The 11,420-nt window shown below is 48.0% G+C and overlaps 1 protein-coding gene across 1 annotated transcript in view; it reads right to left on the bottom strand.

Annotated features, from left to right (window-relative positions):
- Window positions 1-11,418, bottom strand: part of Rhou (ras homolog family member U) — a gene marked incomplete at its 5' end in the record, with an annotated part of 70,482 nt that extends 59,064 nt beyond the window's left edge. The window contains 3 exons of the mRNA XM_029569725.1: window positions 4,468-4,872; window positions 9,734-9,792; window positions 11,274-11,418. Coding sequence (XP_029425585.1) covers window positions 4,468-4,872; window positions 9,734-9,792; window positions 11,274-11,418 — 609 coding nt within the window. The remainder of the gene's footprint in view (window positions 1-4,467; window positions 4,873-9,733; window positions 9,793-11,273) is intronic.
- Between the last annotated feature and the right edge of the window lie 2 nt (window positions 11,419-11,420).

The raw sequence follows: 11,420 nt of genomic DNA, 5'->3' as shown, positions 1-11,420 counted from the left end.
AATGAGTGTGGCATTCTCTACAAAAGGGTGAACCTAGCTGGGCATGGTGGTTTACGCCTTTAATCCCAGCACTTGGGAGGCAGAGGCAGGTAGATATCTGTGAGTTCAAGGCCAGCCTGGTCTCTATATTAAGTTCTAGGTCAGCTGGGGCTATAGGGAGACACTGTCTTGAAAAGACTCCCCCCCCTCAAAAAAAAGTGTGAACCTTAAAGTCTAACAACTGAAGTTGGAAACCAACAGTGGCAGTTGCCTCTGTGGAGTTTGTTGACTAGGTCCACCATGGATACAGAAAAGGCCTGTACTGAGCATTTCCGTGCTCCAGCACCTCACACCCAATCCATTCTTTCCTCAGTCCACTGGGTGGGCACCATGTTTGTCCCTTTTAGGGCTGGTGGTTGCATTCACAGTAAGTAGTGTCACCACCAGTAAGTAGTGTCGCTGGGATTCAAGCACAGGCTGTTGACTCCAGAGCTCAGCCTCTCCTCCCTCCTCCCACAGCCACACTTCTCATATTCCTGTCCTGCTCAGACTGACTTTAGGTCTGACAGGTATCCTGATTTGGGTCTTTTGCACCTCATTTCCTCTTACAGAGCTCTCTGGGTATCTGCCTCACCCCCTTTAAGTTATAAATCTTGAGAAACAACCCCCCCCATCATCTTTAAGAATGGACCTATCAGCATGTTTCAGAGATAAGAGAAAGGGATCCAAGTCCCTTTGAGCTGGGGTCTGCTGCTCTGGGGTTGTTGCTGAGGGTTGTGAAGTCTGTTGTTGGGCCTCTGGCCACATGTGGAATAAGAGGAAGTCTGATTGCTTTCTGCATAGTATTCCTAACCATCATGGCCAAATGTCCAGCAGGCACTCAAAAAAGCTGTAGGCTGATGCTGTGACACAGTGGGCAATGGAGTGGACAGGTCCGTCTGCCACCAGGTAACTGGTTAATCTCAATCATCATTTTGGTAGGACTGAATATTGCCAAGATTAGTAAATCATACCTCTGGGTTTCCAAAAGGGATTAACTGAGGTAAGGACCTACCCTGAATGTGGGCGGTCTGATAGGTTGAGGGCCTGAATGAACGAAGGGGGAAGAATTCTGCTAGCAAACACACGCTCTGTTTCTGGGCCACTATGAGGTGAGCAGCTCTGGTGTACCAGGTCTCTCCCCTGTGACAGTCTGCCTCACCTCAGGCCCAGACCAAATGGAATCAGCTGACAGTAGATGTGACCTCTGATACCAAAAGAAATCCTTCAAGTTGTTCATGTTGGGCATTACATCCTATGACTTCTGGCCACCTAGAACAGTCACCTCCTTGGAATCACACCTATAGAAGCTGCACCTTCTGGACACAATGAGATAAACTTTCAGAATCACAGAGCACACTGTATTCCTGGCACCCTTGGGACACAAGCACACAGGGCTTCAGCTGTGCTACTGGAGGCTGATGGGGTATTTGGCTTCTGTCCTCCTCCCCTGTGCCTTACTGATCCCTGCCACCCTGAGTACTCATGACTCATGCCTGGAGAGAAAGACTGGGTGTTCACACAAGGCCCTCAAGTCTACCCGACACTGAACATTTCTGAAGTCCTGGCTCTGACAGATCTGTGTGACCTGCCCTGCCCTGCCCAGACTATGCAGACAGTACTGATCATCAGACCAACCTGAAGCCCACAAAGTCCCGTGTTGAATAGATGTAATACTAGATGCTTTCTCCAAACACAAGGATGCTTCCTGCCCTGTGCCAGACCAAGGCATGCCTGAGCTTCTATTCCCTTTGGTAGAATGGGCAAGGGGGGCTACGTCCACAGGTCTGAATTTATTTCGTAGCATCTCATTTATAGCATTTTCAAGTACAAGATTCTGTCCAACATCTTTGACACATGAAAACAGAAAAGCACAACTTGGTAAGGCACCTGCAGAGGAGCCAGGCTCCCCTTTTGGCTTGAGACTTCTGGGTAGCTGCTTACATGTCTTGAAGCAGAGAACAAAGTTATGGAAAGTCTGTTTGTACATGTGTGGTGAGAAGAAATGACAGTTTGGAGACTGGTACAGTGTTTTTCAGGTACGTTAGCCCACACTGAGTGTTAGGCTGAAGAGGCATCTTCACACACATGTCTCACAGAATCCCCCTGATATACCAAGCTGCACATTCAGCCACTTTTCAGCTTTGAAGAGAACTAACTTTACATTTTACTCAAGCACATACTTGTTAAAGTTTCTCAGCTCCAACCTCTATTTTCACAAAGTAAAAAATGCAGGAAAACCTCAAGTACAGTGCACCTTATGATTCCATAAAATGCAGTAACATTAAAAACTTGCAGGAAGTGTCAATCCACTAGATTTGTGGCATAAACAGTCCAGGGGTATTGAGTCCTAGTAGAAAGCTTCCAGAACTGGACCACACAGCATCCTTCATGCCACTTCCCCAGTGGCCTGGAGGCAGGGTGTGAGGCCTGACAGTCCTGGCATAAAACTTGAAGTTTGTATTCCCAAAGCTCATTTGCTTGCTCTCTGTTACGTCTGCTTTATTATAGAAGTTAAAATTAAATAACTCACTTTTCCCCACCCACATTCTGTGCACAGAATAGGCAGAGCTCCGATGGGAGGCTGACTTTCCACAGACAGCCAAGCACAGCAGGATAAATGTAGTCACTAGGTCTGTTCCAAGTATTTCCACAAGTGAAGTAATGTATTCACTCAGGCTGTAACTAAACGCTTCAGGAAAGTATGGCTGCTAGCAATCGCACTGTGCTAAAAAGCTAGTCACAAACAGTCCATGTATTTTAGTGGTTAAGTGATTAATCTTTGTTAAACAAAGCAATCCTTGAGTCCCATTTACTAGCAGGAAAAAGCCCCTGACCCGAAGTATGGCCTGATCTTTTGCTTTTTTTCTATAGAAAAATGCAAGGTAAATTTTTTTAATATAAAAAAATAACACAAAACCCACAGACAGAAGATTCTGTTACTGGCTGGCCACACAGAGGTGTCCCTAGCTGGTGACTCTGCCTTGTCCATAGCAAGCTAGAAGGTGTGATTTAGTGTGATCCCTGCAGTGTCTTAGAAGTGCCTACCACACTGTGAAAGGCTCTCCTGACACAGGGCTGCCTCAGAAGAGTCAATTGTAAGGTCCCCACCTCAAAGGACATGTGTCACAAGTGTGGTCTTCTGACTGCCCCCTTCTCCAGGAAGAAGGTGCTGAATTGAGTGTGGCCCCTGTGCATACCTGGCCCTCAGGACAGTGCTGCCCTAGCCAAGGCCCTGAAAGCTATGGGGTCCAAAAGGATGCTTGTCCCACATTTTAAGAAGGTCTGGACTTGTGTAAATTAAGATAAAAATGATAAAAAAAAAAAGATGTCTGTTCAAGGTAACAAGAGGAAGAAGGCACACCACCATGGTATCTGCAGCTGTGCTTTTGTGTGTCTGAAAGTCCCATCAGCAAGCGAGCTCTGTGTGTGTGTGTGTGTGTGTGTGTGTGTGTGTGTGTGTGTGTGTTTATAGACAAGGACATTTCAGCTGACTTAGGCGCATGTGGCCCACAACTATCTACTGTGGTCTCTCAAGATTCCCACTTCCCTGCAAATGGGACATGAGTATGGCAGCTTAAAGCCTGCAGACAAGTGTTCCCTCTGCTCCCATCACCAGGACACAGGTGGCCCAGTGCACAGGCCAGTCCTGAAAGCAAGGAGCACACACTCTGATTGCAGTGTGAGTCATTCCCTGAAGAAAATACCAGCGCTGAACCCAGCACTTGCCTTCTGCGGGGCATTTCCATCGTCATATGGTATCAACACAACTGGTCACGTGATGAAAAACAGTAATAAGCAAGTAGCATGTATACTTCCATCAATAGTCAGATTTGGCAGTGGGATGTTTTGGTTGTTTTAAAATCCTAAACAAATGAGTCTCAGCGAACCACAAAAGGGATGGGTGTAAGGTTTTGTAGGCAGAAGCTTCTCTTTTTTTCAGATTTTTGCTCTTAGAAGAATGGGTATGACTTGTATGGTTTCAAAGCTGGGACTTGTTCTCATGGTGCCTGGTGTGTGCATGTCATGCACTGAGCACTCAGTAGCCCTTAATGAGGAGAGGGTCATTAGTCACGTTTTCCTTTGCCCTGTACAATGCAGCAAACATCATCCTGACATCCAGCTTTGAAAAGCCTTTCTCATATGAAATATAAATTAATCCAGAAGTCTACAGCTCTAAGTTTCCAGAGTTATGAAAAAAAAAAAATCTTAATTTACTTCCAAATGTCTTTAACTTATCTTGCATATGACTCTCAACCCTAAGCTCGCACATAGGAAATTAAGGAAGGATGGGTACACACACTGAGGACTCCTCCTGCGAATACACCCCCCCCACACACACCCACACATACACTGTATAGAGTTGCTGCAGCTTCTGCCATCTGCCATCTGCAAGGATCAGGCTAGGCAGCAGTACTTCCTCCACCAAGACTTGGACAGGTCCCGTACCTTGTCTGGGGTCCTGTTCTTACACTTCTTTGGCTGTTGCTGGGAGTCGGAGTGCTGGATGCCAGCAACAATGGCAGCGTCAAACACCTCTTTGAGGTTTTTCTGAGTCAAGGCCGAGCACTCAATGTAGGATACAGCTTTGATTTCTTCGGCACACAGCTTTGCAGCTTCCTCGGGCACCGGCTTCTCTTTACATTTGTCCAGCTCGATGAGAACTTTGACATCTTCTCTGAGGTCCGACTGTGTCCCCACTAGGATGATGGGGGCCTTGGGGCAGTGACACCGAATCTCATGTACCCACTTCTCACTGACGTTCTGGAAGGATGTGGGGCTCACCACGCTGAAGCACAGCAGGAAGATGTCTGCGTTGGTGTAGCAGAGAGGCCTCAGCCTGTCAAACTCGTCCTGCAACCAAGCACACGGCCATTACCCTCAGGTTAGCTTTCATCATTTTAATAAGTGGCCTGCCAGGCCTGACTAGTCACAGGAAGCCTATGTTCTTATGAAGAGTTGCCAGTGTCTCAGACCTGACCCTGCCTGCCCTTAGGACAGAGGTACAGCCTCTATCAGTTCCCAGGACCAGCACAGGCCTAATACTCCGAAATGCCGTTTGTCTGCTCAGTGCTAGTAACCATCATGCCATGTGCTATAGAAAAGCACACAAAGCAGGTAGGATCTGGAGACAGTTCACTTTATCTGGCTTTCAGCCCACAGTGACCTCAACTCACTGTCTCAACTCTTGGGACTCAGCTTCTCTGGAAGTCAGAACACACATGGTCTCCAACACTCCAACCTGACCCAGTGACAGAGCTCCCCTCTGAGTTCCTGCACTGCCTTGCCAGAGTACAACTTTGACACATGCAAATTCTTCCCACTTTCCCACACTATATAGAGTTGTGTTAATCAGAAACAAGACAGACTGAGAAATGGAAATGGGGATCCTTGTAGGCTACTACTAGAACCAACTGAGAGTTGAACTGGTTGCTCCCCACTCTCACCCACAGACACTGGTGTACAAAGTCCTGTTCTGGCTATTTCTTTCTTTTTCCTTTTATAGCTTTGCTCCTTCTTTCATCTCCACCAGTGGCTAAAGCTTCTACACAGTGCTTTGGACAGATAACAGACCACAGAGTGGGTGTACCTGTCCTATGATCCAGAGAGGTAAGTGTGGACTATAAATAAACTGACCGGCTTGCTGTTGGATGCTGCTCTTCAGTCTCTACCTACAGACTCGCCAAACTCTGGACTACACATAACAGAAATGCACCAGGCATCCACGTTAGCATCTCCTCCTTTCAAACATCTTACAGAGCTCTTCAGTACCATGCCCTACCCACAGGAAACTCCAGCTCAGCCTTGTCCCAGGAAAGCTTTCACACCAGCTCACCAATGTGTCCATGGATACCACCATCCTCCAGCATCCACTGCTGATGACTTCCCAAGGCAGGAAAAAGTTAAATGCTCTCAATGTTTTCCATTACTCAATTGGCAGCCCTGACTACTGAAACTCCTATTTACAAGACATGATTCTCTATGTATGGCCGCTTTCTCAGGTTTAAGGGAACCAACATCATTTATTTGCATTAGCCCTTCATTGTCTGAGGTTTTTCCATTGTGGGTCAATAACCAAGCGGCCACATGAGTCAACAGCTAATGAGTTCAGCGGAGAACCCCGCAGCTCTGGGCATTTCTGTCCCTGGTGAGGTCCCTATAATTGAGAGCTAAAAAAAGAATGACTTCAGTTTCTTACTGTCAACTTTGTGCTGAAAGAACAAATGCAGAAACCCAGCCTGGTAGCTGGGCTGGCTTGGGAAACCTTTCCCAGATCACTCCCTCTGTGCTGGGCCTTGAGCAGGGAGCATAGAACTGACTTGGGCTCTGATTATGTGGGGGAGTGGGGAATGAAGGGACAAAGTAATCATCTTGATTACACCCTGAAGCCTGTGGTGGCCTTGTGACTGGGCTTTGGAACACTGCTTCCCAGACTTCTGAGACTCTAGCTAAGGAGATGGAGAGGTAAAGTAGAAACAACCACCGTGCACTGTGGAACAGAAACCTTAGAGCTGTGCTATAACACAACACAACCTCAAGGAACTGGTTCCAAGGCCAGGTAATAACATACCCTGGTTAGGCCTATGGTGTGGATACCACAGTGTTGAGGGCAGGGCAGACAGACAGGACAAGACTGCAGCTTCCTTCTGGTCTGTTTATTCTTCTTTTTAGCATAAAGATTTTTCCAAGTATGTCATGAATCAGAACTGATGAATTTCTTGACTCCTCTGGCGATTGCAGCAGAACACACATCCTTTAGCAACTCTAGCTGCTCCTAAGCTAACTACATTTCTTACAACCATCCATCCATCTCTGCTTTATATGCACAGGAGACCACAAGTCCACTGTTAAGTACTTAACTGCCCTCCCTGACAGCAATACTCAAAGGCACCAGAAGTGGATTCTGGGCATGTGCTTGACTAGTGGAGCCATGCTTCTAGCTCAGCAGCAACCAGGGACACCATGCTTGTGCTCCATGACCTGGCTAATCTGTGCTCCCGTTCCTTCTCCTGCCCACTTGAAGGATGTGCTCCTCGGCTGAACAAGGTGAGCGTCCTGTCAGATCCCTCACACTTGGATTACCAAATCAGGACCAAGGAGGGTAGAACTACCACTCTGACCACCTTTGCTGCAGTCAAAACAAGCACTCACCTGTCTGGTCCTTTTCTCGCCAGCACGTGCTTCTTGCAAACAGTCTTTAAAACTGGTTTTCTATAGCTCTTTAGATGAACCCTGCTGGTTATTTTGTGGCGTGTTCTCTGCCAGCTAGTCTCCAAGTTGGAAGCACGGCACCAGGTTAGTACTTGGGGAAAGTCAGGCAGAGCCCAGCACCAGTTTAATACCAAATTATTTTTTCCTTGATTATAAATCAGTTTTGTGAAAACATTTCTAAGATGACTCTTATGCTTCTTTGAAATTCTTATTTTTATTTTTTTTTTGAGGCAGGGTCTCCCTGTAGCCCCAGCTGGCCTGGAACTCGCTTATGTAGACCAGACTGGTTTCGAACTCACAAAGATCCGCCTGTCTCTTCCTCCTGAGTGCTGAGACTAAAGATGTGCCCCACCATGCCCGGCTTCTTTGACATTTTTAAAGACAGGGTATTACTATATACCTTGAACTCACTCTGTAGCCCAGGCAGGCATGAAGCTTGCAATTCTCCTGCCTCAATAGCCCAGATGCTGGGATTACAGGCCTGAGTCACCATTCTTGGCTTACTCCCTGGCTTTTAGGCAGATATACTAAGGAAAATTCTTAACTCCTTCTTGGAAATGCTGAGTCTATTTTCTAACAATTCCTGGTTTAAAATGTTGCTCCCTCTAAAGAGCATGCAGAACATGCCTGGGGCAAGGCTTTTTTTCCTGCACTGTGCTGTTTTCCTCATGAACGCCTGGAAACTGGTCTGTCTTTCCTCAGATTAAGGGTCTGAAGCAGGCAAGCCCACAATTGTGCATACCCTGATGCCTGGCACATTCTGGTCCATGCACTAAACCATGTGGAACCCTGAGGTATGCCAGACCCCAGCTTAGGATTTGTCTTCCAAGGAAAGCCCACCCCTCAGAGGCCAATGTGGCAGCAAGAGACATCTGAGGGTTGGCACAGTGATGCCTGGGGGTATGGTATCTGTGCCTTGGGGCTCCTCATGTTTTCTGCCTTTCCTTCCATCTGGCCCTCAGGCTGCCCACAGCCAATGGATACTCTTCTGTCCATGTTCTACAGATGAGAGAACCTAGCCTTCTCACTTTGTGCAAAAACAACTCTGTGGACATCATGCACAAGAGGAAAGACTCAGGGAAATTATCTCTTTAATAATTTTTTTCTTTGTTTGCTTGTGTTTTGAGATAGTTTCATGTAGTCTAGGCTGGTCTCAAACTTCCTATGGAGCCAAAGATGACTTTGAACTTCTGATCCTCCTGTCTCCACCTCTCAAGTGCTAACATTACAGGTATATACCACTATGCTTGGCAATTTTGCTTGTTTTTGTTTTTGAGTTAGTGTCTTACTCTGTAGCCCAGATTGGTCTTGAAGTCACTATATAGCCCAGGCTAGCCTCAAACTTTTGCCAATCCTCCTGCTTCAGCCTCCCGAGAGCTAGGATTATAAGCATGGACCACTGTGCTTGGCTTTTGATGTGACTTTCCCACAAAATGAACATGCTGATTGTGTCTGGTTTCTTGAGCTCATAGCAAAGAGGCTGAGCCGCTCTCTTAGGCTGGGCTTCAGTTCACATTGCTGCAGTTACCACCAGACTGGTGATCCATCAAGGCAATACAGTCTTATGTCACCCTGAGGTCTAAAGAATAAAGCCAGTCCAGAGGCCCAAGTCTGCTGTCATGGAGAAGTCAGTGACCTGGAGGTCCTAGCTTGGCTGAGACCTGGGTGACACTGAAAGACAGCTTCTTCATAAGCACAGATGGTCAGAAAAGTGAAGCGAACACATTTACCTCCTGCATGTTGCCAGCTCCAGACACGTGTCTCTGGAGAGACACATTCACTGTCACTTGGGCATCTGAGTGCTCACAGGCCACATGACCTTGTGTTGGATGCAGTCTCTGCTGGGGAATGTTTACTGAGCTCCAAAACTCTTCTGGAAGACACTGAGGGGATACTACATCCATGCCCCTTGCATCATTGCCTGGCTACCTCTTCCAGTGGCCTGCCCTCAAGATAAGAATAACCAAAGAGAGTAACCTTTCCCTGATCCAACTTCAGATGGCCCTGAACATCATGTCTCTGCTCTAGGACTGGGGAAAGTAGATGTTAATGCTCACTAATGTAAGGTCCATTTTTTTCTTTAAACAAACTTTTAAAATATCTGGCTTTTTAGTCTTGAATAAAGTGATTTTAAGATATCAAGGGCTGACTCAGAAATTATTGCAAATCATCACTGTGTTTTGTTTTGTTTTTTCAGGCAAACCAGAAAGTGAGAGCTATCAGAAACTCCTGTTAAGATAAAAACTGTTTCAGTCACTGCCTCCCCCTGCCTGCTGCCCAGAACAGGCAGACTCTGTTTCACTGGCCAAGGGGTGTCCTTCTAGGCCTCCTCACCTCCTCCCACTGCCCTCAGAGGAGCCGCAGCAGGGGTGGGCCTGCTTCACCAAGTTTTACAATGACCTAGTTACTAAGGGAATCATTTGGAAACATGTCAAAGGTTGTTTGGAAACCTTTAAAAGGCTGTTTCCTTTCCCAGCACTGAGCCCTGTAACTTGATACTGACCTGTCCGGCAGTGTCACAGAGCTGTAGTCTCACAGGTCGCCCATCCACCGACACCACAGCTAAAAAAAAAAAGAGAGCAAGATGATTATCAGGATGTCTTTTACCACATTTGAGGGCTGGGAGCTCCTGTTCTGGGCTGTCTACTGAGCTAAGGACTTGGCTAAAACCAGAGGCTCCTGGAGGTGTTTTTGTGTACAAATGTAACAAGGCTACTTCCATCACAGAGCATGAGGCAGCAAATCCCTGACCCCCAGAAAGCACCCAGGAAGGCCAGTGCTTTCCTCCCAACCCTGGAAGATTTATTTTCCTGTCACACTTGTTCAAAGGCCCTGTGTTCAAACAAGGGGGATGGGAGAGTAGGTGGGAAACTACACTGTTTTAAATCAGTGGAAAACCTCAGATAGTTCTGTTTTCTCTTGGGAAAAAGACCCCTGGCTTCAGAGTTTATCACAAAACTCCAGCAGTTCTGAGAACTTGTGCAAACACAGGCTGCCTATCACCCTGTGTATAGAAAACGGTACTCCTCCATGTCAGTGCAAAAAGGATTAAAAAGAAAAGTTAGTAGGGCGTGGTGGCACATGCCTTTAATCCCAGCACTGGGGAGGCAGAGGCAGAGGCAGAGGCAGGCGTTATCTTTGTGAGTTCAAGGCCAGCCTGGTATACATAGTGAGTTCCAGGACAGCTGGGGCTACAGGGAGTCCCTGTCTCAAAAAAAAAAAAAAAAAAGGAAAGAAAAGCTGAGAAGCTGAGAGAGGAAAGTAGCTCACCTTTCCACCAGAGTCCAGAGATGGGGCTAGGGCAAGGACCACCATCCAGAAAAGCCATGAGGGTTTCTGCTTCCGTTAGGCAATTTGTCTCTTTCTGACCACCTTTCTGGTTATGTTTATGATAGTGGGAGGGAGGGAGGTAGAGAGGGGTTCCCTCTGCACTTCTGAGGGAAGTCTGAGACCGAGGAAATCAGGCTTTGGCTATTGAGCCTGGAGAAGATTAGGGAGGCAAATTTTTTAGGAGCAACCTTTCACAGTAGCTTTTGTGAATTTTAACTTTTTCTTAAATTCCAGAAAGGCTTTAAAAACCAAGGTAAAGGTCTCCTTTATCTTTGTAGGATACAAGGGCCCATTGGTGAAAACTTGCTGCAGCTAAAGACAGACTGGGAAGGACGAGGCCAACCATCAGAAACTGAGCCGGCGCAGGAGGGGCGCGGGCTAGGCTGGCGCTGGGTGCAGAAGAAAGGAACATTCCGGTAAAGCCGAGCCCTCGCTGGTGCTCCCGGTCTCCCACCCACCGAGCAATTGCGGCTACGCCGGGAAGAGAGGCGCTGGAACTGAACAGCCGAGGGGGAGGGCCGCAGGTGGAAAGGGCACCTGTGCGGCAGCTCTCTCGAAGCCAAAGCCGGGGACACCGGGTCGGCCGGACGCCGCCGCCGCTGCCCTGCTGCTGTCCCGCCGCGCTGCTGCCCCGGGACCGCACACCAGCGCGCCCAGCTCGAGCTCCCGCCCCTCCCCAGCCCGAGGCCCCCCGCGTCCGGCCCGGCGCTCACCCGAGAAGTTGTCGAAGGCCGTGGGGATGTACTCGGTGGGGTAGCCGTTGGTGGTGTAGCTCACCACCAGGCTGGTCTTGCCAACCGCGCCGTCGCCCACAAGGACGCACTTGACGCCGCGCCCCTCGGCACCGCCCGCGCGCCCCC

This window comes from Nannospalax galili, unplaced genomic scaffold (genome assembly GCF_000622305.1).
Source record: "Nannospalax galili isolate Female #2095 unplaced genomic scaffold, S.galili_v1.0 scaffold702, whole genome shotgun sequence".
NCBI classification, from domain to species: domain Eukaryota; kingdom Metazoa; phylum Chordata; class Mammalia; order Rodentia; family Spalacidae; genus Nannospalax; species Nannospalax galili.
The sequence above is the reverse complement of the archived record's forward strand: the minus strand, read 5'-3'. Positions and strand labels throughout refer to the sequence as shown.